The 26545-nt window shown below is 52.9% G+C and overlaps 3 protein-coding genes across 13 annotated transcripts in view; 1 reads left to right on the forward strand and 2 right to left on the reverse strand.

The window, feature by feature from the left end:
* LOC110484310 (zinc finger MYM-type protein 4) overlaps positions 1-5281 on the forward strand; it is a 37946-nt gene extending 32665 nt beyond the window's left edge. For all 6 annotated transcript variants that reach the window (XM_021554868.2, XM_021554864.2, XM_021554869.2 and 3 more), the window contains 3 exons: positions 631-879; positions 1755-1884; positions 3474-5281. In XM_021554868.2, the coding sequence (XP_021410543.1) occupies positions 631-879; positions 1755-1884; positions 3474-3681 (587 nt within the window). In that variant the 3' untranslated portion in view covers positions 3682-5281. The remainder of the gene's footprint in view (positions 1-630; positions 880-1754; positions 1885-3473) is intronic.
* Positions 5282-9201: 3920 nt separating this feature from the next.
* LOC110484266 (interferon alpha-inducible protein 27-like protein 2A) lies at positions 9202-23353 on the reverse strand. Of its 6 annotated transcripts, none has more exons than XM_077788458.1 (5): positions 23311-23353; positions 23001-23056; positions 10304-10354; positions 9781-9942; positions 9202-9570 (listed from the first exon to the last, which is right to left on the reverse strand). In XM_077788458.1, exons 2-5 carry the CDS (start codon positions 23002-23004, stop codon positions 9479-9481), a joined length of 309 nt encoding a protein of 102 aa, XP_077644584.1. In that variant the 5' UTR covers positions 23005-23056; positions 23311-23353; the 3' UTR covers positions 9202-9478. The 6 variants fall into 6 exon arrangements, 4 of the variants coding, with proteins under 4 accessions (XP_077644584.1, XP_077644585.1, XP_077644581.1 ...); XM_077788459.1 differs by lacking the exon at positions 23311-23353 and adding an exon at positions 23239-23276; XM_077788455.1 differs by lacking the exons at positions 23001-23056; positions 23311-23353 and adding exons at positions 10847-10902; positions 11153-11259.
* Positions 12275-14670, reverse strand: LOC144247533 (interferon alpha-inducible protein 27-like protein 2B). Its single transcript, XM_077788515.1, has 6 exons — positions 14637-14670; positions 13964-14014; positions 13444-13605; positions 13099-13233; positions 12628-12735; positions 12275-12393 (listed from the first exon to the last, which is right to left on the reverse strand). The coding sequence occupies exons 1-6, from the start codon at positions 14668-14670 to the stop codon at positions 12275-12277; spliced, it is 609 nt and encodes a 202-aa protein (XP_077644641.1).
* Positions 23354-26545: the final 3192 nt, after the last annotated feature.

Consider the following 26545-nt stretch of genomic DNA (forward strand, 5'->3'; position numbering starts at 1 on the left):
TCTGCAGATACTTTTAATTGGTTTTCAAGCCTGATTATGTGGTTTATAGAGCTGGACACCAACCCTGTGAGCACACATCTTTAGAGTATCAGTGAAATTTGAATGATGTTGGCAACTCCACAACTGCCTTTTCGTTGAGAAAAATTAACTTTTTATTTAATACAGAAATAATCCAATTACTTATAGTTTGCTGCACACAGTGATATTTTTTTACAACAAATTTCTTCTAAGCCCCCACATCTCCCTTTCCTGACTTAGGATAATCATAATGGGTTATTTATACATAAAATGGGACATTTTAAACTCATGCTTCACGTTGTAGGAATTACACATTGTTGCAGTTGGCTGACTGTGGTTTAATACAGTGAAATTAGAACTTAGTGAGAACCTGCTGGTGTCTGCAGTTCGTTTTTATCCTTCTCTTTAGGTATTGGAAGATCATGCTGTTGCACAGCTTGGTTCTCCATGCTCCCTCTTATGTTTGCCCATGCACTCCTCTGGTTTTATTGGATTACACTTGATGATAGGTGTGAATTTGATTTGATATGTGGTTCATAAATAGAGGTTAGCTGAAAGAGTATTTATATGCATAAATAACTATTTTCTTTTTTCTTTGCCCATCCTTCATAGGTTATATGTTCTCAAGAATTGAAGAGGAACACTTGTGGGAATGTAAGCAGCTGGGTGCATATTCCCCCATCGTTTTGTTGAACACCCTTTTGTTCTTCAACACCAAATACTTCCAACTAAAGAATGTCAGTGAGCACCTGAAACTGTCCTTTGCCCATGTTATGAGGCGCACCCGAACTCTGAAGTATAATACTAAGATGACATATTTACGTTTTTTCCCACCCTTTCAAAAACAAGAGGTAGAATCAGGTGAGTGCTCTCTGATCTTTAGTGTTTGGGCAGTCACATTTGTGTGGTCTGAATTACAGAATCAGGGATTCTGTGATTTTGTATTTTCTGCTTTTGTTTTTTTAAAAGGACTGGAGAGAAATATATTCTGCAGTAAACAGAGCTAAGCATATGCTGTTATCCTGAATACATTTGCAATATTTTTCACTGTTCTAAAGAGAAATACTGAATGAGCCAAGGCACCCAGGAAAACTTACAAAGGTGTCACAGATTTGGCTGCAAATTTGTTTAATAGTAGTTCATAACATCTTGCATAAAGCTCTGTTAATACTGCAAGAGTTAAAAGCCTTTCCTGAAGTCCTTTCCTCAGCACTTCGTAATCTTGGGTTTTGCAGGTCCAGACCTTTATGATACCTTTTTAATTCCTATATTTGTCCTGGGTCTGTGAGTAACAGACCAGCCAGCCCCAGTGGAGAACAACAGTATGGGGCTTGCACTTAGAGGCAAAGACACACAGATTTTATTCTCAGTTAATTTTGGCACTTGGGAAAGGGAAGTCTTTGATCCTTTTGTCTTCTTCAGTTTGTAGTTCCAGTGCATTACATGAATTTGTCTTTCATAAGTAAAATTATATCCTCCGTATTTACTGCTAGTTCTTGTGGGTTTTCTACATGAGAAATGGGCTTTGGAGCTGGCCTGTAGGATGTGCAGTCCTTTGCCCACCCAGCAGATCACACCAGGTGACCATGTTTGGATGGTGACATGTGGCAGAACCAGTTCAAGGAGTGGGTTTGGGTGATGCAGTCACCACTGGGTGCTGGGCTGAGACACCAGGCCTTGTTTCTGAAGGTGCTGCTTTTCACTGAATGTCTGTGATACTATTTTTGTATATGCAGATAAATTATCAGTAGGCAAAAGGAAACGCAGTGAAGATGAGGAGGTTCCAACAGCAGTGGAAATGGCTGAAAACACAGATAATCCCCTCCGGTGTCCAGTCCGACTTTATGAATTTTACTTATCAAAATGGTAAGTGACAGAACTTGAGTTTTTGGTCTGTGTGTAGATGAGAACAGGCTTTTGAGCAAGGAGCCCACTCAGACCTTCTGTGCCTGTGCTGTGGTTGCTCTCCCCAGTTTCCAGTCTCTCAGTGGGAGCAGAACAGGAATTCCAACAGCAGCACTGCTGTGAGACCCCCAAACAGCTTTTTTCTTTTTGTTACTGGTGTTGAGTCCAGAACAGAGTTACAGAGAGAGATATAGTCTTTACATAAATAAATTCTTTGATATAAATGTGAGACATTACTACAGTGCCCATGGGATTCTCATCTCCCTTAATTCCCATACACCATCCTTGTTGTGAGGAGATTATAACTAATACCTGAGGAACATCATATCATGTTCCTTGTGAAAGAGTGTAGACAAGAGTGAATTAGGTAAAACTCCTGATAAATTTTGCCTGCTGATATGTGAGATTAACTTGTGTTTAGGAGTTAGGAAGGAGACTATAGCAAGGACAGAGATATAAATAATTTTTCTCTACTGTTTCTATATAAACTTCAGTTAGATCCTTGAGCAGGAGGAAGATGATGTTCTTTTCAAAGGAAAAATACATGTAAAATGAAACAGCATCTCATTAGTGTCAGCTGAAACTCAAATAAATCGCCCTCAGAAATGTACCTACTGAGCTTACTACAAATATCCCATTACTGAGGCAGGGACAGGCATGCAGCTGTCCAGACTCTTTCTCCCCCTCTTCTTATCTTCCTTGTTGTCATTAGCACATTATTAGAAGCTTTTAGTTGTTCTTGGGCTGGGAAGGCATGATGCTCCCCATCATATTTCATAGCTGAGCCTCTACAGTGCTGCAGGCAGCAGGACAAATTCCCTTTGCTGTTTTGGTGTGATTATCCCAAAACCAAGCAGGAGGGATCCTGGCTCTAGAGACTTAGAATCCTACCAGAGCCTGGGAGTCAGTCAGGCTTTCAAGCAGATGGGTTTAGCATTGCAGCATGGCCAGGCAAGCTGGGATTTAGTTTTATTCACTCTTAAACAGCACCTTAAAATAATTTAGGTTCAAAAAGCCCTCTAAGCTCATCAAATTCAGCCCTTCCCCCAGCACAGCCAAGGGCACTACAACCCATGTCCCCAAGTGCCACATCCACATGGCTGTTAAATCCCTCCAGGGACAGGGACTCCACCCCTGCCCTGGGCAGCTGTGCCAGGGCTGGACAACCCTTTCAGTGAAGAAATTTTCACTAATATCCAGTCTAAGCCTTGAGGCCATTTCCACTTGTCCACATTATGCAGCAATTCTGGAATCCCAGAACCAGTTTCACTCAGAGATTACATGTGAAATGCATTTATCATTCTATCATTAATTGGATGACACTACAGAACTTCTGCTATGAAGAAGTTACTTTGATTTTTCTTTGTTTCTTTATAAGCAACTAATGCTGCGTGACCTAGAAACAACTTAACTGTTCCCTGCTAGGAAGAGGGAGACAGTGTTGCCATGCCAATGTAACTTTGATTTCTTTGCTGACTCTCTCTTAAACTTTTGGTAAGATTGTAAATGCAGCCCGATGTTCCTAAACCTTGTTTCCTTTGTGTTGGCAGTTCTGAAAGCGTGAAGCAGAGGAGTGATGTGTTCTACCTGCAGCCCGAACGCTCCTGTGTTCCCAACAGCCCCATATGGTATTCCACATTGCCAATAGACCCAGGAACCTTGGACATCATGTTAACAAGGATTCTTATGGTGAGGGAGGTACACGAAGAACTTGCCAAAGTCAAATCAGAGGACTCTGATATTGAGTTATCAGACTAACTGCAGTGGGGTATTTTCATTTGAATACACTTCAGAAGCACCAAAATGTGAATACGTCCAGCCTTTGGAAAATGTTTATCAAATAAGCCAAGATAACGTCACCTACAGGCAGATTTTGTACCACAGTGGATGTACAAACTGGAACTGGAAGGAAGCAAGCTGTGTAAGCTGCAAATCCCAACGTCCTGCGGCACCGATCAATGCTCAGAACAAATCCAAGTGGAACTCACCCATTGGATTGGTGCATAAATCCTTTATCTGTTTAGGATTTTTAAAAGTTGTGAGATATTTTTAAGGAAAATGGTTGTGTAAAATCTACCCTCACACTGGTGGGCATGCAGAGCTAGATTGTGGCTCAGGTGACTTCCCAGCCTGCTGGCTGGTAGCCCTTGCTACCAAGGAACACGTGGAGATCCTTGAGCTCTTCCAGAGGATACGAGAGAAAGGGGTGAGGTTTAGACAAACAGACACCTTCCGTTATAAATACACCTACACGTACATTTTTATCTTATTTTTTTTTGGAAACTGGGATCAAATGTTAGGAAGGCAGGAGCCACTGGCCATCCCAATGGACAACTCTGGCTGCTGTTCACTGGTCACACGAGGCCGGACTCCAGCTCCCGCTCCGGGCTCGCTCCAGCTCTGGCTGTGTTGGAAGAGGTGCTGTAGGTCAAACTTCCGAGTGACCTTTGGGGAATGTCCAGGAGGGGATGTCCTGGGCTCTGTGCAGAATTCCTTTCTCAGCCCAGTAACTCTGCAATCTGTCCATATAACCCAGCAAATACTGTGGTGCACGGAAAGTTTATTTCCCTTAAGGCAGCTTTCCTTTCTCCTCTTTCCCTACTCCTATGGTTTTGGTTATTTTTAAAGCAAATCTAGAGAGGGCTTTATCATTTCAAGCAGGAATACACACACACTCTTTCACTTTCCACCTTTGCAACATGGGCAGTGTTGTACAAAGGATGCAGTATTACTTCTGACAACAGAACTGTGGTAGAAAATGACCATGTGTGTTTTTATCCCACCCCACCCAAAGAGATTTAGTCATAGTGTTGGAAATTGAGAGCGATTTTTTTTTTTTTTTTAAGGCTTGGCTGTTACTGAGTCTTTTGGAAGAGAAAAGTTCCCATGTGGTGTTTAGAGGACAGGACATTATCAGATACAGTCTGTATCTCTGTTTTCTCAAGCTCTAGGTGTGTGTTTCTGATGACCAGTGGTCACAAATTCATTGGAAACCCAAGCTATTTTTGAAGAGGAGAATTGTATTGTTTTTTATCTAGCTCTGGTCAGTTATCCATCTTCTGTAACAAGGGTCTGATATTTGATTTTGTCACTAAAATTTCAAGAGATGAAAATCAACAGCCTTGAATAATATTTCAGGTTTTTTGTTTTGTTTTGGTTGGTTGTTTTTTTTATTATTATTATTTTTTTAGCAGTTACAAAAGTAATTTAACAAAAATAAAATCAGAAAGTAGTCTATTGACGTTGTGTACTTGGTAGTCCTGTCCCTGCCTGTAACAGATTTCACTGATGTATTTTTTAATACAGAAAATTATGTGAAAAGTAAAACCTGCCCCTGATTCTGTCTGACCAAAGCCCATCTGTGTCTGTCATTTCTGAGCAAATGTTGTGCTTTCTCCATGGCCTGGCATTCCCAGGGGAGCTGCTTTGGCCACTCCTCAGCACAGGGATGCTTCTGCAGGCTCAATTCTTGCTCCATGAACACCAACCTGCCCCTCCCCATTGTTACAGGGAATAGTGAAATTGCAGGCAGAGTGGATTGGATTGGGAAGGTTCAGGGAAAACAAAATCATGCTGGAAAGGTCAATTTGTAGGGGATTAATAATGTCTGAGGTGTGTCTGCTGCTCACAGGTGTGCCCAGAGCCTCGGTGGCCGTAGCACAGGGGAGGCTCCAGGAATTCCTGTGTCTCCTGGGCAGCTGCTGGGGGTTTTTCCTCCTTCCCTGACCCCCCCGGGAGTGAGCAAGGCAGCAGTGAGGACAGGCTGTGGGGAGGGCAGGATGGGGATGGTGTGAAAAATAATCCCAAAATTGAGTGTTCCTTAATAGCAGTAAACAAATATTCCCACAGAATAGCATAGGGTATTTGTACCTTATGAGAAACACTTTTCTTCCTCTGAACATCCTCAGTGTTTCTTGTTTGGGAACACTTTCATTGAGGTCAATTTTTTGCAGGCACTTAGAATGAAAGATACTCACTTTTCAGATTGTCTCAGCAAGGCAAGTGAAATCACTTTAACTTTCACTGGCTGAGAGCAGATTTGTTAAACATTGTGTAGACTCCTTTGGTGCTGTGGCTGTGACATGACAAACATTTCATTGCTGTTCCATGGTAATAATGAACACAGTAAGTAGCTTTAGTTTCTAATTCACACCTGCTTGGAGGCCCTTTGGCAATGGTCTGCTTTTCCCAGGGTCTGCCTGGAATGTTTTTGGCTCTTGAGGGATTTTTGTCAGCTTGAACTCAAGTCCACACTGATAACACAAGAAGGATTACCTTGAAGGATTGAAGTATATACAAATTATACACACAGGTTCAAAGTCCTGAACACAAACTTGTTTGTAATCAACATTTCTGACTGCTGAGCACACAATTTATTGAAATATTCTTTTAAACAAAAAAAAAAAAAAATCATGCTGTGTCCTGTTGAATCCTATATTTAACTGGGCTGGAAAAGACCTTTGAGATCATCAAATCCATTCTGAGACCTAATACCAGTTTGTCAACCAGACCACGGCACTGAGTGCCACATCCGGTCTTTTCTTAAACTGTAGTTTCAGTGTGGGCAGAGAAGCAATAAAGATGGGTGTGAGAAAGAAAAAAGGAAAAAAGCTTCCTGCTAGCAGGGTTCCAGCAGCTCCCAGTGCAGGAGGTGCTCAGTGCAGACCTGCTGCTCCATCCTGGCCTCAGTTCACTAAAGAAGGGAAAGCCACAGAACTAGGTGCAAAAGGAAGTTAAATTACCTTGGGAATTACTCTGCCAACTATTACTAAAAAAATCCCAGGATTTCTCTGGAATAGCTTCCAACTCCTCGGAGAATTTAAACAGCAGCAAAGTCAGGTGTCCCCAGCTGTGCTGCTGCTTCAGTGCCAGGGCTCACAGAGGTGACTCAGAGGAATGTGCAATAAAGTCACTGGGTTTTTGGTGACAATCTCAGTAACTCCCCAGTCCCCTGAGCAGCAATTTCACTGTTGCTTTAGCAACCAAAGAACCCAGAACAAATACTCGTGCACCCATTGCTTACTATGCTCTTAACTCTGGCATGGCTGGAACTTTGCTCCCCTCAGCACAACAGGTTCCTCCCCACTCTACCTTGACCTATTGTCCTTTTTAAACTTTCCAGAGACAAAACAAAGATTTGCTGCTCTCATAAAAAGCTGCTCCCTAGCAGTACTTCCCCCTGTAGTATTTCTAACATGATATGTAAGAAATAAGTTTTGATCCCTTGAGCTCCCAAGCATTAACTGTTAGGTTGTTTTTTTTTCCTTTACCTGTGTATGAGCACCAAAAGTATGTAAAAATCAGGGACCATTGCTGAGGAGAAAGGCTAGAAAGAGTTTTGGGAGCACTGAAATGGCTGTTGTGCCTTTGAGAGCTGCAGGTCTTTTCTCGTGTTGCCAGAGCTTCTCACCTGCAATGGGTGATGTGACAGTGGAGTCCCCACTGGATCCCTTCCTTTGCCTTACAGGGAAATCCCTTTGGTCCAGCACCACAGAGCTGGGCACGTAGGTCTGACTCTGCCTTTGCATCTTCCCCAGTAGGAAATAATTGGTTTGGAAATGGTGCTTTTGCACAATATTACTGTGTTTGTTAGGAAGTTGACCCCAGCCCTTTTTTAGGTGGATTTTTTAAAATTAAGGAAAAAAAAAATCACTCAGTGTGACCACTGGCACCAACTCCTTCCAGCAGCAGGGCTGTAAGAACTTTCATTTTTATCTTCAGTTTCCCCACCACAATCACAAGGAGCATTCCAGAAGTTTTCTGTTGTGCTTTCAGAGGGAAAATGTTTGGACATGCCAGGAAGAGCAAGTGGCAGAAGAGCTATTGCAAGATGCTGGGAATTGTGCTTTGGGGAGCCAGTAATTGATGGTGCATGGCAAAACACTTATATAAATATTAAGTCCCTAAGATTCATGGTTTTATATTCCAGATATCTCACAGAAGAGGTCTTTGGTCCTCAGCCACTAGCACCAGTGCTGGCTGTGCTCCAAGGAGTGTCACACAGATGCAGAATGGTTTTTAAAGTTATAAAGGCTCAAAAGAACTTGGCCATCTTGGATTCCTCTAGCCACAGAATTGAAATGTCCACTGGACATCACATTGCCTAAGCTGATGGATTTTCAGTAGGCATTCAGCTTTTATTAAAGAAACAAGACCTGGGATACCTGACATTCACCTGCCAGGGGGAGAAGAGAATTTATGACAATGAAACAGTGAAGTTAGATAGAGCTTTACACCAAAAATCTTAAAATGAATCCAAATAACATAATTTTAATCATGGAAGATCCAAGTGGATGTGGGCAGCACAAGCCACACATCTCAGCTTTGTTGTGTTGATTCTTAGTCAGCCTTTGGATATGTCAACAGAGGGGCTTGGGCCTCTGAGTGCTGGACTTTTTATTCTCTCTTTTGCATATTTATGGCACAAACAGCCAGAACAATTTGCAAAGGTCTTTTTGACCTGCTGGGAGCCAGGCTGCAGCTTTGGAGAGAAGGGTGAGGGTGATGGCACCTGAACTTTCTCCCCAGCTAAGCCAGCATCACCGGCTCCAGCACACACTCCCTGTCACTGCTGAGGATCCATGACACCTCATGTCTTGTCCCTTCCAGTCTGTACCTTGGCTGTACCCTCTGTAAATTGGCCAGACTTTCCTACCTCGTTTGGGCATTATGAGGCAGAATTTGCAGCCCTGTGGTGAAAGGTGCTATAAAACTGCAAAGTGTTACGTCAGAAGATGTAACTAGGTCACCAGTGCAACATAACCTCTATTAAACAGACATTTTCTAATACAAGAATTTATAGAGTTCGATGTATGGTATTCATAAGTGAATTCTTGAGACCCTCAAAAAGAGTTTTTGTTTCAATCGTATCTGTACTCCGGAAAAGTGATTAAAAACCTTTAACCTTAATAAAAGAGTGCATCCCTCCTCCTTTCCTCTATGATGTTGGAATCTAAAACCAGTTTACAAACCAGTACACAGTTTAAAAGCAGAATCTCACAGATTTCATAAGGGAAGGGCTCACTAGTTGCTAAGCCAGTGTTAAAATTGCAGCTGATCACCTGCACAGCAACACTTGATGATTCCCACCTGGTGTTCCCGCTCACACTGGGTTTGGTTCCTCTGGCATGGGCTGTGACTACTCACCTGCCCCAAACTGGGTGCAGGGGAACTGGGGGCACCATCAGCAGGTCAGTCCTGGGGACTGAACGTCCCCTGTGCTCTGTCACCTCTAATACCACCATCACCCAAGAGCTGCAGCCACACAGAAACGCCATCTCTGCTGCAAGCAAAGCACATTTATTGGCTTCAGGGAAATCGCTGCTCACAAGAATCCAAAGCTTTTAAAAGGGGAGGCAAAGCCCTGAGGGGTCTGCGGGGGTTTTCCATCAGCTGACATTGTGCAAGGCAACACCTTGGGATCAGGCACCTGCTTGGCTTCTCTTGTCTGGATTTGTCTCCTCCTCATATTTATCACCCATATCACCCAGGGGTTTTTTGGGTTTATCACCTGGATTTTTATCCTTTCTTTAGTTTGTCACTTGGAGGGTTTCTTTCACATGGACAGCAAGGCACCACTTGCTGCACCAACTGAGCTTAGGACAGAAGTCAGCCCAACTTTGACAACAAGAGAGAGGCCTGCAGCTCCTGCAAAGACAAATCAAGATGTGAACTCCCAGGATCATTGAGGCTCTGTGCTGAGGGACTGAGCACTGGGCACAGCCAGCCAAGAACTCCCCCTGGGCAGGGAGAGCCCAGAGAGCCCAGGGAGGAGTTAAAGGGCTGCTTTGCCTCTAGAGCCAGCCCGTGCTCCCTGCCCTGGGGATGAAGCCCAGCTCCCCTGCCCTCCCCACTCACCGATCGACTGCAGCAAGGCCACGAGGCTGCCGGCGGCCACTCCGCCACCGTTGGCGATGGCAGCTGCCGACATCATCTTGGCAGCCACGGAGCCAGCGGCGATGCCAGCCCCTGTGAACCCCAGAGCACCAATGCACACCGGGAGGCCAACCAGTGCCACTCCTGCAGGGAGGACAGAGCAGTGTTAGGGTGCTCCCTGTGACCCACATCTCCCCCTCCCACCAGCACCAGAACCGCCCTCCCAAAAGCACCCAGGGACCAGAGTGGGGAGTGAGGGCTGGGGGTGCAGGGATGGGGACACCCATGGGTGACAGGAGAGAAACAGTGTGCAGGGCTGCAGCAGTGGGGCAGGCAGAATTCCAGACAGTGGCCAGAGCTGCCCCTCCTCCTCCTCCTCCCTCCTGCACCCCAATTCACCCCAGCCCTGGTACTTGCAGCCCCCAGCCCAGCCCAGTCCCCAGGACCAGGTGAGGCTGGGACCAAGCAGTGAACCCAAGCCGTTCATCCAGTGTCAGACCCTCACCTGCTCCCACTGCGGCTCCAGTGACACCTCCAATGACAATCTCAAAGATCCCTGAGAAAGAAAATGGCAGGAGGGCAGGAAGGACATGAGCATGGACAGCAAAGCTCCCCTGAGTAGTGCTGAGCGCTCTGTGCTAGGCAGAGCAGGATCCCAGAGCAAGCAGCAGCTCCTCCAGCCTCCCCCTGCCTTCATCTGCCTCTGGACCCTGAAGACCCCAGGGAAGTGGCCACTGGTGGGGTGGGTCCCACTGCCCCACCCCAGGCTGGGGGAAAAGGGAGAAGGGGCAAACCCTGGAGTGCCCACCCACCCTGACCTGCCCTACCCACTGCACCCACCAAGCCCTGGAGCCCAGGTCCCTGTGCCAGGCAGGGCAGGGCAGGGCAGGGTCCCTCTGGCAGCAGCAGCTCCCCCAGCACCGCCCTTCTTCAGCCCTGGAGACACCCAGGAGGAGAGGGGAGAAGGGGCGAACCCCAGGCTCCCTGTGCCCCCCACATTGTCCCACTGCAGGTCCTGTGTCCCGATCCCTCGAGCCACCCAACTTACCCATGGTGGGCTGGACAGGATCGAGAGCTGCGATCAGTCTGCTCTAATCCCGGTCCCTTGGGATGCAAGAACAAGATATTTTTCGTAGTCTGCTGGTGGGGTCAGCAGGGCTTTGTTGCCCTGCACGGTCACCCCCAGCCGCCCCTCTCCCACCCAGAAGACCCCGGCCTCCTCCCCTCACAAGAAGAGCCTCCCCAGCCCCGGCTCCTGCCCGGCCAAATTTTGGTGGCTGCTTCACCTGCGCAGTGAGATGAGAAGCCCCCGTTAGTGTTCCCCCCTCAGGGAAAGGGAGCTCCAAATACCCACCGTGGGCAGCGGCACCTCACACCACCAAGCTCTGGTGAGTTTGTTGTGCTCTCAGGAACCGAGGGCGGCAGTAAAGATCGAGCTATGGGGTGTGGCCGATCAGCTGATTTCCGAGAAATTTCTGAAGCCGCTTTCTCAGTTTCGCTTTCTGGTTAACTCTTGATGTTGCTGCCTCTGCTAGCGCAGGGCTGGGGCTCTCCCATCCTCAGGGCCGCACCCTGGGGCTGTCCCCGCAGGGAGCCCTTTCCCCCCAACACCTCGGGCGGGAGCTGAGGGGAAGGACGCGCTGGGCTGGGCGCTCCTCAGGCCTGTGCCAGGGCTCCTGTGGCTCCACGGGGCTTTTCCCCAGCAGGTTTGGGACCGATGAAACTCCGCGGCTCTAAGGAGCACCCACAGCAGTCTGGAGAGCAGAGCCCGAAAAATACATACTTCTTAACATTCCATAGCACCGGCCGGCTCCATATGGGCATATGAAGAAGTATGTAGGGTTGGAAGGGAGAGACAGGCATGGCAGGGCTGGGGGCACGGGGCACAGGGCTGTCCCTCTGCTCCAGGGAGATCCTGGAAGGAGCCCGTGCCCACTGTGAGAAACTGCATTGACTTGTTTGTTCATCAAAAGTATGAAATTAGGATAAAAGGGGGGGAAGTCGGGACATGGAATTTGCAAGCTTGACTGGTAACTACAAACAAAGATTGTAAAAGATTTTGCAGGACTGGCTGGAACTGATAACCGCAGTGGAAACCCATTGTTGCTGAAAACTGATAAACCGAAGTAGAAGGAGACATACCACCCCACTTGTGAAATCCTTTGTTTTTGGGACTGATAACCACGGTGGAACGAAACTCACCACCCCCACTCATGCAAGATAAAAAGGGACTGAAGAGAAGGAAAGGTTGTCAGCTTTTGGCGGAGCCAGGCTCCCAGCTGAACCCAGCGCTGTTTTGCTTGCTATCGCTTGCTGTAATTAATAAAATTATTAATTGATCTTAAAAGGCTGAATCAAATTATTCGCCTCAACTTATAACACCCACGGTGAAACCCGAGACTGGGCAGGGGCTCTGAGGGCACCTTCTCCATGTGCTTGGAGGGCGAGGCAGTGCCGCTACCAACCCACGTGTGCCTCAGACCCAGAGGCCCTCGATGGCTGGAGAGTTCTCAGGCTGGTGTTTTGGGGGGTTTGGATGCCCTTTGAGGCTGATGGGATGCAGCTGAGGCTCAGTGGTTGGGGCTGTGGGGGCAACTGTGAGGAGAAGAGGGCACAGCCAAGTGCCGTGTCCTGTGAGCCCACACGGGCCAGCACGGACGGAGGGCAGAGGTGGGTGCCTGTGCTTGGAGCCACTTCCACAGGGGAATCCTCCTCGGCCCCGGGTCTTGGCTTGGCAAGGGTCCCACTGCTGCTTCTGCTGTGCTGGAAACAATGCCTGCTGCAATCTCTTCCTGGAGCACAGCAAATCCCCAGGTGTGGGGCTGGTACCTGAGCCATGACACACACCAAGCACCTCAGTTGGGCATTTGAAGGCAGATTTCCACAGGGTGCTTTGCAGGTCCATGGTGAAAGGTGCTATAAACCCGGTTCCCCAAACTGGGTGCAGGGGAACTGGGGGCACCATCAGCAGGTCAGTCCTGGGGACTGAATGTCCCCTGTGCTCTGTCACCTCTAATGCCACCATCACCCAAGAGCTGCAGCCACACAGAAACGCCATCTCTGCTGCAAGCAAAGCACATTTATTGGCTTCAGGGAAATCGCTGCTCACAAGAATCCAAAGCTTTTAAAGGGGGAGGCAAAGCCCTGAGGGGTCTGTGGGGGTTTTCCATCAGCTGACATTGTGCAAGGCAACACCTTGGGATCAGGCATCTGCTTGGCTTCTCTTGTCTGGAGTTGTCTCCTCCTATTTATCATCCATATTTACCACCCAGGTTTTTGGGTTTTTTTTTTGTTTATCACCAGGATTTTTATCGTTTTTTGGTTTGTCACGTGGATGTTTCTTGAGCTTGGACAACCAGGCACCACTTGCTGCACCAGCTGAGCTTAGGACAGAAGTCAGCCCAACTTTGGCACCAAGAGAGAGACCTGCAGCTCCTGCAAAGACAAATCAAGATGTGAACTCCCAGGATCATTGAGGCTCTCTGCTGAGGGACTGAGCACTGGGCACAGCCAGCCAAGAACTCCCCCTGGGCAGGAAGAGCCCAGAGAGCCCAGGGAGGAGTTAAAGGGCTGCTTTGCCTCTAGAGCCAGCCCGTGCTCCCTGCCCTGGGGATGAAGCCCAGCTCCCCTGCCCTCCCCACTCACCGATCGACTGCAGCACGGCCACGGCGCTGCCGGCGGCCACTCCGCCACCGTTGGCAATGGCAGCTGCCGACATCATCTTGGCAGCCACGGAGCCAGCGGCGATGCCAGCCCCTGTGAACCCCAGAGCACCAATGCACACCGGGAGGCCAACCAGTGCCACTCCTGCAGGGAGGACAGAGCAGCGTTAGGGTGCTCCCTGTGACCCACATCTCCCCCTCCCACCAGCACCAGAACCGCCCTCCCAAAAGCACCCAGGGACCAGAGCGGGGAGTGAGGGCTGGGGGTGCAGGGATGGGGACACCCATGGGTGTCAGGAGAGAAACAGTGTGCAGGGCGGCAGCAGTGGGGCAGGCAGAATTCCAGACAGTGGCCAGAGCTGCCCCTCCTCCTCCTCCGTCCTGCACCCCAATTCACCCCAGCCCTGCTACTTGCAGCCCCCAGCCCAGCCCAGTCCCCTGGGCCAGGTGAGGCTGGGACCAAGCAGTGAACCCAAGCCGTTCATCCAGTGTCAGACCCTCACCTGCTCCCACTGTGGCTCCAATGACAGCTCCAATGGCATTCTTATTATTCCCTGAGGAAAAAAATGGCAGGAGGGCAGGAAGGACATGAGCATGGACAGCAAAGCTCCCCTGAGTAGTGCTGAGCGCTCTGTGCTAGGCAGAGCAGGATCCCAGAGCAAGCAGCAGCTCCTCCAGCCTCCCCCTGCCTTCATCTGCCTCTGGACCCTGAAGACCCCAGGGAAGTGGCCACTGGTGGGGCGGGTCCCACTGCCCCCCCAGGCTGGGGGAAAAAGGGAGAAGGGGCAAACCCTGGAGTGCCTACCCACCCTGACCTGCCCTACCCACTGCACCCAACAACCCAGAACAGCACGGGACACACGGCACGTGTCAGTCCAGTCCATCACCTGCCACCAGCACAAGATGAATCAAGCAGAGCTCATAACAACATAACAAACTCGCCCACTGACTTGCCAGCCCCTTCCTGAGCAGGGGCACAAGGAGCAGGGCTGGTGACACTGCCCACAGGAATCCCTTCCTGGAGCACAGCAAATCCCAGGGAACTTCGCAGGCCCCGACTGCACAGCCCCCACCACTACAGCCCCACCTGCAATGCACTTCTGCTTTTGGGGCACCCATTGCTCCAGCACATCCCCAGCCCTCCAGAGGGTGGCCAGTGGGTTTCCCAGTGCCTACCAGGCTGTCTGGCAGAGATCTTGGGATCAGGCATCTGCTTGCCTTCTCTTGGGAAGTCACAAAGAATCACAGAATGAACTAGGTTGGAAAAGACCTTTGACATGAAGTCTAACCTATGACCCAACACTCCCTCATCAACTAAACCATGGCACTGAGTGCCACGTTCAGTGTCTTTTTAAACATGTCCAGGGATGGTGACCCCATCACCTCCATGGGCAGACAATTCCAGTGCCCAATCAGTCTTTCAGTGAAGAATTTTTTCCTGATGTCTGACCCACACTTCCCCTGCACTTTACCTGGATTATCTCCATCCTTGGGATCATCTTCAGGATTATCCCCATCATTGAGTTCGTCACCATGATTTGTCCCATGCCTGGATTCCTCATCTGAATTTGTCTCCTTCTTGGGCTCATCACCAGGAGCTGTCTCCTCCCTAGATTTCTCATATATAATTATCGCCGCCTTGGGTTTCTCCTCTGGAGCTGGCTTCCTCTTGGGCATCTTGGCAGAGTCTCCTGGAGCGCGTGACAGCAGGATAGATGTCAGCCCAATTTTGGCATCAAGAGAGAAACCTGCAGCGCCAGGCCAGTGCTGTCCCTGCCTCACAGCAGCACCCTGAGTCTCTCAGGCCCCAGCACTCGCAGCCCCCAGCCTGGCAGTGAACCCAACTGCCAGACCTTTACCTGTTCAGGCCACTGCTCCAGTGGCAGCTCCTTTGTGTCTCACAGCTAAGAGGGAAAAAGGCAGGAGGGAAAGAGGGAGAAGAGGAAGAGAAAGAGGAAAACGAAGAGGACAGGGGAGATGGAAGAGGGAATGGAGCAGCACTGCCCATGCTGCCCACCTGCCCGCAGCATTGCTCACCTGCCCGCACTGCCCGGAGCACTGGATTGGTCCCGCGGTGCCCGATGGACTGGAACGGTCCCGATGCTCGCCCTGGGGCTGCCCTGTCCCAGTCATGCCCAGGAAGGAGGCAGGGGGCTGAGTGTGAGTCTATATTTGGGGGGTCCGATACAGCAAGGAGGGCACGGGACAGAGGTGGGGGTCCCAGCTGCGGTACCAGGGGGGTTCTAGAGTGTGGGTTCATGGCAGACAACTGTGAGGGTCTGTGGGTGCGACAGCCTGGTCAGAGAGCAAGAAAAGGAGGTTAGCTTTCCACAGTGGACTTGTGAGATGTTTTAGGGAGTTGTAGAAAAACAATAATAACATGTTATTATAAACAACCTGCAGGTGGTGTTTTCCTACTCTGTTTTTCTGTTCTTCTCAAGGATTGTTTGTGAGAAAGGGGTTTTTGTTAATTAGTCAGTTAGGAAGAATGTATCAGAACGGTCTATAAAAGAGAAGAGTCTTTCCACATTAAAGCTGCTGTTGTGCAAACCAGCCTACTCAGAGTCTGTGCCACTTTCTTACTGGAGAGCAACAGGGGTCCCGGTGTGTACCAGGGGTCACGGCATGGCAGCCAAACCAGGGCCATGTGTGACTGTTGTAGCTTAACTCCAGCTGGCCCCAAGCACCTCATCACCCCCACCCCTCCACCCCCACTGGGACAAGGGAGAGAGTGAAAGGGTAAAATAAACCTGCAGCCACCCCACAGCTCCTTGTGTTTGGAGCCATGGCCAACCCACGTGTGCCTCAGACACACAGCCCCTCAGTGGCTGGAGGATGCTCAGACTGGTGTTTTGGGGGGTGGCTGCCCTTTGTAAGTGATGGGATGCTCCAGGATACAGCTGAGGCTCAGAGGTTTCGGCTGTGCGGGCACCCAGATGGCTGCATCCCAGTAAGGGTGTCCCCAGACTGTGCCAGAGGGTTGGCCTGCAGTGAGCTCTGCTCCCTGAGCACATCCAGCCTCTTTCTGCTCTCCATTCCCACCTCTGACCAGTGCTGCCAGTGGACACAGGGGCTGTTGCCACAGAGCAGTCACCTCCCTGCACAGCCCCTGATGCCCTCAGCCCTGATTCCTACCCAGCAGGTCCTGGCTCTTCTCCCACAGTGGTTTTGATCCCTTTCCCACAGTTTGGCACTTTCAGACCAGTGATGGGTTCAAGGGCTGCTTTGGCTTCAGAGTAAGCCCAGGGTACAACCCCGTGTTCCCACCCAGCACAGCCCAGCCCAGCTGCCCTCCCACTCACCAATTCTGAGTCTGAAACCAAAATACTTGAAATTCATAGAGAAGTTGATGGTCTCACCTCTTGCCAGTGCTGCAGGGAGGACAGAGCAGCATTAGGGAGCTCCCTGTGACCCACATCTCCCCCTCCCACCAGCACCAGAACCGCCCTCCCAAAAGCACTCAGGGACCAGAGCGGGGAGCAAGGGTTGGGGTGCAGGGATGGGGACACCCGTGGGTGACAGGAGAGGAACAGTGTGCAGAGCTGCAGCAGTGGGGCAGGCAGAATTCCAGGCAGCAGCCAGAGCTGCCCCTTTCTTCTCAGCAGCACAACCAGCAAAGCTGAGCACTGTTCGTGCCAGACTCTCACCTACAAGTGCAGGTCTAATGAGGATTCCAACGAGGAATGCAGCGGCAAGTAGAAGAAAGTCTAAGAAGGAAAATGGCAGATGAGCAGGAGTTGGGCACTAAAGCTCCTCCAGGCTGGAGCCCGGGTCCCTGTGCCAGGCAGGGCAGGGCAGGGCAGGGTCCCTCTGGCAGCAGCAGCTCCCCCAGCACCGCCCTCCTTCAGCCCTGGAGACACCCGGGAGGAGAGGGCAGAAGGGGCGAACCCCAGGCTCCCTGTGCTCCCCACATTGTCCCACTGCAGGTCCCGTGTCCCAGACCCCTCGAGCCACCCAACTTACCCATGGTGGGCTGGGCAGGAGCAGGGGCTGCACTGGGTCCTCTGTGAGCCTGGGCCTTCGAGAAGCAAGAACAAGACGTATTTCCGTGAGCTGGGTGGGGCTGGCCGGGCTTTGGTGCCCTGTACAATCGTGCTCATCCACGCCCATCCCACCCAGGAGCCCCCAGTTCCCCACACAAGCACAGAACCCGCAGACACTGCCCAGGCTCCTGCCCAGCCCAGGGCATGGTGGTTGCTCCAGTGATACAGCGAGATGAGCAGCCCCCATTATTGCCCCCCAGAGAAAAGATGCTGTCCCCAAACACCCACTGTGGGACCACAGCACCAACCTGTCCTGTGTGTACTGTGCTCTGAGGGTCAAAGTGCCACAGGAAAGATCCCAACAGGTAATGTCACGACAGGTAATTTCTGAGAAATTGCTCAATCACCGAGTTTCAGTTTCATTCTCATCAACTCTTGGTGTTGCTGTCTCTGCTGGAGCAGGGCTGGGGTTCCCCCTTCTCCAGGACATGGGACCTTGGGGTTGTCCCTGCAGGGATCCTGTGCCACAATGCAGACCAAGCACCACCACACACACCCACAACATCAATGCACTTTTATTAACGCTTTCTAAATTATTTATTGCTCAAGGCCATCCAAAACATTTGAAGGGGCAGCTGCAGTTCTATGGGGGTTTTCTTGTTCCGGCAGTTGGAAGATGCAAATCAGGCTTCTTGGAAGGAAGGAAATCTGCTTCTGTTCATTTGCCATGGTATTCAGGAGTTCTAATTCTGGTCAGCAAGGCATCAGCTGCTGCTCGGAGGCTTGGGCATTTCTTTCCCCCCTATAAAGACAGGACTGTCATGGCCCAGAAGCATTGAGGCTACCTGCTGATGGACAATCATGAGGCAGGGGCGGCCAAAACTGTCTCTCCAGTAAGGGTCTCCTCATTCTGCGCCAGAGAGTTGGCCTGTAGTGAGCTCTGCTCCCTGAGCACATCCAACCTCTTTCTGCTCTCCATTCCCACCTCTGACCAGTGCTGCCAGTGGACACAGGGGCTGTTGCCACAGAGCAGTCACCTCCCTGCACAGCCCCTGATGCCCTCAGCCCTGACTCCTACCCAGCAGGTCCTGGCTCTTCCCCCATATTGGGATTGATCCCTTTGCCAGATTTCAGCTGGGTTCAGACCAGTGATGGGTTCAAGGGCTGCTTTGGCTTCAGAGTAAGCCCAGGGTACAACCCCGTGTTCCCACCCAGCACAGCCCAGCTGCCCTCCCCACTCACCAATGTGAAAATTTGCTTCCTTGGTATGCACAGTCACCTGCACAGACTTCTTTGCCAATGCTGCAGGGAGGACAGAGCAGCGTTAGGGAGCTCCCTGTGACCCACATCTCCCCCTCCCACCAGCACCAGAACCGCCCTCCAAAAGCACCCAGGGACCAGAGCGGGGAGTGAGGGCTGGGGGTGCAGGGATGGGGACACCCATGGGTGACAGGAGAGGAACAGTGTGCAGGGCTGCAGCAGTGGGGCAGGCAGAATTCCAGGCAGTGGTCGGAGCTGCCCCTTTCTTCTCAGCAGCACCAACAGAAGCGAAGCTGGGCACTGCTCATCTCAGGCCAACGTCTCACCTATAAGCAGAAGTCCCATGGCGAATCCCAGAAGGAATGCAGTGGCCCATGAATCAGAGACTAAGGAGGAAAATGGCAGATGAGCAGGAGTTGGGCACTAAAGCTCCTCCAGGCTGGAGCCCGGGTCCCTGTGCCGGGCAGGGCAGGGCAGGGCAGGGTCCCTCTGGCAGCAGCAGCTCTCCCAGCACCGCCCTCCTTCAGCTCTTCAGACTCCCGGAAGGAGAGGGGAGAAGGGGCGAACCCCAGGCTCCCTGTTCCCCCACATCTGTCCCACTGCAGGATTCCTGTCCCCCGCCCCACAAGCCACCCAACTTACCCATGGTCATGGGAGCAAGAGCTGTGATGAGTTGGCTCTAATCCTGGCCCCTTGGGAAGCAAGAACAAGATGTTTGTCCACGGGCAGCTGGTGGGGTCAGCGGGGCTTTGTTGCCACCTTGCATCATCACGCCAAACCAGCCCGCTCCCACCCAGGTGACCCTGGCCACGCCATAAAAGCAGAGACCCCTCAGTCCCCACCCAAGTTCCTGCCCGGCCCACAGCTACATCTGCTCTGCTGGTGTGTAAACAAAGGAGGCACAGACTCAGACCTGCAGGGATACTGTGATATTTTATGGGAGAAAGAAGCTGGTTTTATACCCTTCTTCAAGGTCCATTATTTCCTTGTATGTATTTTTTCACTAAGTGACCTATCATACGTTGCCACATCAGCAACATTCTTAACACTTTCTTAACGTCCTGCTGTGGGGTGATCTCGTGCTGTTCAGGTGTCTGGAAGATTCCGGCAGGCTCCTCTCCTTAGGGCGTTCACCAAGTGGCATTTCTTCCCAAGGTCAGCAGAGACAAGCTTCTCCATGCTGCCATGGCATTCTGCGGGCACATCCCGCAGCCTGTAAGTCAATTCTGTCTTATCTCCCTCTCTCCATTAGTGCAGTGAGGAGAGCAGCCCCCTGTTATTGCCCCCCCTGCACAAAGATGCTGTCCCCAAACATCCACCGTGGGGCCACAGCACCCGACAGCACCAACCTGTCCTGTGTGTACTGTGCTCTGAGGGTCAAAGTGCCGCAGGAAAGATCCCAACAGGTAATGTCACGACAGGTAATTTCTGAGAAATTGCTCAATCACCGAGTTTCAGTTTCATTCTCATCAAGTCTTGGTGTTGCTGTCTCTGCTGGAGCAGGGCTGGGGCTCCCCCTTCTCCAGGACATGGGACCTTGGGGCTGTCCCTGCAGGGATCCTGTGGCTTCCCACTGTGGGGAACTGTGAGGAATCCTTTTAGAAATAGATGGTCTGGAACAAAATTAAGTCAACCGAGACAGCATTGTACCTGAGAACAGTTTATTGATAACAAAAAAACAAACTAAAAAATAAGTTACCCTACTATAAAGTGCTAGAAAAGACAGAAAAGCAGGAAGGAAAATGGAAAAGGAGTAGGGGGAGAGAGAAAGAGAGGAAGCCAGAGAGTAACAGCGCCGTGGATGCTCACAGCACGCAGGATGTGCAGCGGTGACGGGCGGCCGGACACGCGGGGAGGGTCTGGAGTGGGGCTGCAGCAGGAGGAGCAGGAGCCGGGCACGGGAGCAGCCGGGATTGGGCGGCACTGGGAACAGGCCGGAGGAGGGCAGGGACAGAAGCAAGTGTGTCACCCTGATTCTTAAGGTTTTCTAATGCCTTCTGAGTTTACAATCTGGTAGAGAACTTTCTCACGCGAGTTTCTGTAAACAGCGTATTGTTTTGCGCTCCTTCATAGAGGCGGAGAAATTTGATGGACTGGGAGTTTGTCCAGTGTCGTTGGACAGGTGGCACGTTCACCCTCCAACCCGTTCACCCTCCAATCCACTGTCAGCTTTGGAAAAGTATAAATGCTGGAGTCAGATAATAAACTTCCTATTTTTACCTTTGCAATAGCAGCGGCTCACGTCGTGTTTTCACGTGTCGCACAGTGCCACGGTGGCTCAGGCAGGGAGATGGGACGGCAGGGTGAGTGAGAACCCTCCAGGAAAGAAGAGGCAAAAGGCAGGCTGGAGCCAGGGCAAAAAGGACAAAAAAGCAGCCTAGGGCCAGGGCAAAGAAGCACAGAAGTTCAGCAGGCTGCAGCCAAAGCAAAAATGCAAGACTGATTGGTCCTCAAACTCAAAAAGCCCCAGATTCACCAAGCCACAAAGAAAAAGCAGAAGAAAGCCACTCATTCAGCAACAGCAGGTCTCCAAAGCCCCAGAGCTTGTGGTGCAAGCCACGCTCCCCCCAGGATGCTCTGCCAGCACCCCAGGAGCTCCCCCATGGCTGGTCCCCAGGGATCCGGCCCTGAGGATCCCAGACACGGCTCCCAGGAGCCAAAACAAGTCCCCAGCCCAGCAGGAGCACTGGGGCACAGCGTGTCTGGCAGGACCAGCTCCCCTGTCCCAGCCCAAATCAGAGTGGGTGTCCTGAGCCCGAGGCTGCAGAGATGCACCCACTTCAGCCCTGGGGCTCTGCCGGCCCCGCAGTGCAGTGCCATGCTGCCCTGAGGATTTGCTGGAGCAGTGCCGGGGTGCCAGGGACTGCCAGGACTGCCAGGCTCAGTGGCAGCCAGCCCCTCGCTGTGCAGGGGGACAGGGAGCAAGGCTGCAAACACTGGCTGCTACAATCCCTTCCTGGAGCACGCCAAATCGCCAGGGGTGGGGCAGGTACCTGAGCCACGATGCACACCAAGGACCACCACACACACCAATATCATCAATGCACTTTTATTCAGGCTTTCTGAAGTATTTATTGCTCAAGACGGTACAAGTCTGTTAAAGGGACAGCTGCTGGTCAGTGGGGGCTTCCCAGTTAATGCTGTGGGAAGACATGAAGCAGGCTACTTGGAAGGAAGGAAATCCATTTCTGCTCATTTGCCATGTTATTCAGGAGTTGTTCCTCTGATCCTCAAGGCAACAGCAGCAGCCTGGGGGCAGGCCGAGTTTCTCCTCCCTATAAAGACAGGATTATTATGGCCCAGAAGCATCGAGGCTGCCTGCTAATAGACAAGCTCAAGGCAGGGACAGCCAAAAATGTCTCTCCAGTAAGGGTTTCCTCATTCTGCGCCAGAGAGTTGGCACCAGAGAGTGAGCTCTGCTCCCTGAGCACATCCAACCTCTTTCTGCTCTCCATTCCCACCTCTGACCAGTGCTGCCAGTGGACACAGGGGCTGTTGCCACAGAGCAGTCACCTCCCTGCACAGCTCCTGATGCCCTCAGCCCTGACTCCTACCCAGCAGGTCCTGGCTCTTCCCCCACATTGGGATTGATCCCTTTGCCAGATTTCAGCTGGGTTCAGACCAGTGATGGGTTCAAGGGCTGCTTTGGCTTCAGAGTAAGCCCAGGGTACAACCCCGTGTTCCCACCCAGCACAGCCCCGCTGCCCTCCCCACTCACCACGATAAACACGTGCAGGAGCAACAAATGCCACATTGGCATTCACAGAGACATCCATGTTCTGACTCATTGCTATGGCTGCAGGGAGGACAGAGCAGCGTTAGGGTGCTCCCTGTGACCCACATCTCCCCCTCCCACCAGCACCAGAACCTCCTCCCCAGAAGCACCCAGGGAGCAGAGCGGGGAGTGAGGGTTGGGGTGCAGGGATGGGGACACCCATGGGTGACAGGAGAGGAACAGTGTGCAGGGCTGCAGCAGTGGGGCAGGTGCTTACCTACAATTGCAATGCCTATGACGAAGAGTGCAAAGCATGTCACAGGAACTGGAAGAAAGAAAATAACAAATGTTCAGGAGTTGGGCACTAAAGCTCCTCCAGGCTGGAGCCCGGGTCCCTGTGCCAGGCAGGGCAGGGCAGGGCAGGGTCCCTCTGGCAGCAGCAGCTCCCCCAGCACCGCCCTCCTTCAGCCCTGGAGACTCCCGGGAGGAGAGGGGAGAAGGGGTGAACCCCAGGCTCCCTGTGCCCCCCACATTGTCCCACTGCAGGTCCCATGTCCTGACACCTCGAGCCACCCAACTTACCCATGGTGGGCTGGACAGGATCGAGAGCTGCGATCAGTCTGCTCTAATCCCGGTCCCTTGGGATGCAAGAACAAGATATTTTTCGTAGTCTGCTGGTGGGGTCAGCAGGGCTTTGTTGCCCTGCACGGTCACCCCCAGCCGCCCCTCTCCCACCCAGAAGACCCCGGCCTCCTCCCCTCACAAGAAGAGCCTCCCCAGCCCCGGCTCCTGCCCGGCCAGATTTTGGTGGCTGCTTCACCTGCGCAGTGAGATGAGAAGCCCCCGTTAGTGTTCCCCCCTCAGGGAAAGGGAGCTGTCCCCAAATACCCACCGTGGGCAGCGGCACCTCACACCACCAGAGTCTATTGTGCTCTGACAGGAAAAGTTGGAGGCTGGAACGTCCGGTCAAACAGGGCCTGGTCAGCTGAATTTCCAAGAAATTTCTGGAAGTGTTCACTCAGTTTCGCTTTCTGGTTAACTCTTGATGTTGCTGCCTCTGCTAGCGCAGGGCTGGGGCTCTCCCATCCTCAGGGCCGCACCCTGGGGGTGTCCCTGCAGGGAGCCCTTTCCCCCCAACACCTCGGGCGGGAGCTGAGGGGAAGGACGCGCTGGGCTGGGCGCTCCTCAGGCCTGTGCCAGGGCTCCTGTGGCTCCACGGGGCTTTTCCCCAGCAGGTTTGGGACCGATGAAACTCCGCAGCTCTAAGGAGCACCCACAGCAGTCTGGAGGGCAGAGCTGAAGCGCCCTGCCTGCCTCCTCCACAGCGGGCAGCCTCCAAAGCCAGCCCAATCCCCTCTCTGCATCCCCCATTGCTGCTGCTGCTGCTGCACTGGGTCAGGATGCACCAACTCATTCCCCTGCCACCCTGCACCCTGCAGGACCCCCAAAGCCCACATGTCCCTGTCCGTTCGTCAGAGCAGTGGCTGAAGGTTGGTGCAGCTGGGCCAGCAGTGGGGGGCAGCCACCTCCCACACCCCCCTGCCCCTGCCCACCTCATTTGCAGTGACTCTCTGCATCCCCCGTTGGTCCTGCTCCCTGCAGCCACTCCTCAGCCCGAGCCCGCTCAGGGTCAGCGGGTGCCGTAGCTCATGCGCCGCTGCAGCTGGTTGAAGGGGACCAAATCCAGTTGCAAGTTGATCTGGTTCCTTTTTACCAGCCCCAGAAACACATCGTCTCTCCGGAGGCGCCGTCTGGACTCTGCTGGTGATGGGGGTTCTCGGCGTGGGGGTCCCAGCCCAAAAATACATACTTCTTAACATTCCATAGCACCAGCCGGCTCCATATGGGCATATGAAGAAGTATGTAGGGTTGGGAGGGAGAGGTGTGTGCCACGGGGCTGGGGGCATAGGGCATGGGGCTGTCCCTCTGCTGGATGTGTCCTCCAGCTCCAGGGAGATCCTGGAAGGAGCCCGTGGCTGTGGTGAAACCCAGGCAGGGGCTCTGGGGGTGCACCTCCTGCCCACCCCCAGTGCCACCGGCCTCTCTCCAGTGCAGCCCAGGCAGAGGCACTGTCCATATGGCCCCTGTGCCTGCAGGCACCCCACAGCTCCTCGTGTTTGGGGCCATGGCCAACCCACTTGTGCCTCAGACCCAGAGGCCCTCGGTGGCTGGAGAGTTCTCAGGCTGGTGTTTTGGGGGGTTTGGATGCCCTTTGAGGGTGAGGGGATGCAGCTGAGGCTCAGTGGTTTGGGCTGTGGGGGCACCTGTGGAGCTGCACATCCGAGCAGATGATGGCAAAGCCAAGGTCTGTGTCCTGTGAGCCCACATGGGCCAGCACGGACGGAGGGCAGAGGTGGGTGCCTGTGCTTGGAGCCACTTCCACAGGGGAATCTCCTTCAGCCCTGGCTCTTGGCTTGGCAGGGATTCCCCTGCTGCTGCTGCTGCTGCTGCTGCTGCACTGGGTCAGGATGCAACAACTCTGTCCCCTGCATCCCCCACGACCCCCAAACTCCACATCCCCATACCTGTCCATGTGCCAGAGCAGTGGTTCAGGCTGGTGCCCATGAAGCCAGTGTAGGGGGGCACTCACTTCCCACACCCCCATGCCCCTGTCCATCTCATCTGCAGGGCCAGGAGAAGGGCACAGGACCCCAGGCACTTCCACACCCTCCCCACCCAGCAGCTCTGGACTGGGAAGGCTGGAGTTGCCTTTGCCCATGGGAGGAGGGATTCAGCTGAGAGCTCAGAGGCTTGAAAGTCTGAGGGGGCTTTGGGGGACTCCCCACCCCCAGCACAGCTTGGCCATGGCAGGGTGACAGAGGGGACACACCTCGACTCCAGTGACTTTCACAGCCCAAAATCTGCAGCTGCAAAGGGACAATGGCAGGTGCAGGGAGTGTTCCTGAGTTCCCAGGGCTGCCTCCTCTCAGGACAGGGGAGCGAGGGGTGCATGGGGGTCCAGCTGTGGGACACCAAAACCCACTGAGGGATTGGTCGGACACGGCATGGCCGTGACTCAGCACTGGAAGCTGCGGCCACACGTGCCACAGCTTCCTGTAAGGAGCCCCTGGCTGCCAAGTACAGCCTCACATCGCTGGCCCCGCTCACAGCACCCACAGGAGCAAAGTCACTGTTCAGTGCCACCCCCTAGACACCAGCCATTGCCGTGGGCCACCACCACGGCTGCCACCACAGCCACGCTCCCCCCAGGATGCTCTGCCAGCACCCCAGGAGCTCCCCCATGGCTGGTCCCCAGGGATCCGGCCCTGAGGATCCCAGACACGGCTCCCAGGAGCCAAAACAAGTCCCCAGCCCAGCAGGAGCACTGGGGCACAGCGTGTCTGGCAGGACCAGCTCCCCTGTCCCAGCCCAAATCAGAGTGGGTGTCCTGAGCCCGAGGCTGCAGAGATGCACCCACTTCAGCCCTGGGGCTCTGCCGGCCCCGCAGTGCAGTGCCATGCTGCCCTGAGGATTTGCTGGAGCAGTGCCGGGGTGCCAGGGACTGCCAGGACTGCCAGGCTTCAGTGGGAGCCAAAAGCTGCACCCACCATGAAACCACAAAGCCAGGACTCTCACATCGCAGCCGAGTTCATCTCCAGTCACCTCGGCTGACCTTGGGCAGTCTCTCAGTGCTGGATATTGGAGCCACCCCAGCCCGAGTGGCCCACGCAGCCCCAGCCCGTGGCACGGTTCCCACAGCCCTCGGCCGGGCTCTCCCAGTGACCTTGGAGGGCTGCACCCAGCTGCACAGGATGCTCGCTGCATCCAGGGCACCTCGTGTCCCCCAGCTCCAGCTGGGCCCCTCCTGCCTGTTCCCACCACCCCTCCTTGCCCCTGCCCTGTTCAACCCCACTGCCCTCTCTTGCCCAGACGATCCCTGCCATCATCATCAACCCCTCTGCAGCCCTGGGCGCGCCTCCCACCACCGAAGGCATCCCTGAGCCCTCCCCAGCCCCAGCGCTGCATTCTGCAGCTGTAGACCCCGAGCTGAAACCCACCGGGGAGCTGTGGTGTGGAGGAGCCCCTCTTGCACGAATTCTCCATGTCCGCAGACCGGCTGTGAGTCCCCGGCCGGGGCAGCCCCCCGCGTTCTCTACCAGGAGCAGCTCCTGCCCGGGCAGGGTGGA

Source organism: Lonchura striata, chromosome 26 (assembly GCF_046129695.1).
Source record: "Lonchura striata isolate bLonStr1 chromosome 26, bLonStr1.mat, whole genome shotgun sequence".
Lineage (NCBI taxonomy): Eukaryota > Metazoa > Chordata > Aves > Passeriformes > Estrildidae > Lonchura > Lonchura striata.

Excerpts from the sequence above, each read along its gene's own strand:
- LOC144247533 (XM_077788515.1), bottom strand. The coding sequence starts at position 14,670 with ATGCCTGATCCCAAGATCTCTGCCAGACAGCCTG. Across the intron at positions 13,606-13,963 it reads TGGAGCCACAGTGGGAGCAG|GAGTGGCACTGGTTGGCCTC; the intron begins GTGAGGGTCTGA and ends TCCTCCCTGCAG. Across the intron at positions 12,736-13,098 it reads AAAAAACGATAAAAATCCTG|TTTGGGGAACCGGGTTTATA; the intron begins GTGATAAACAAA and ends CCCTGCACCCAG.
- LOC110484266 (XM_077788458.1), bottom strand. Across the intron at positions 9,943-10,303 it reads TGGAGCCGCAGTGGGAGCAG|GAGTGGCACTGGTTGGCCTC; the intron begins GTGAGGGTCTGA and ends TCCTCCCTGCAG. Across the intron at positions 9,571-9,780 it reads GGCCTTGCTGCAGTCGATCG|GAGCTGCAGGCCTCTCTCTT; the intron begins GTGAGTGGGGAG and ends TTGTCTTTGCAG.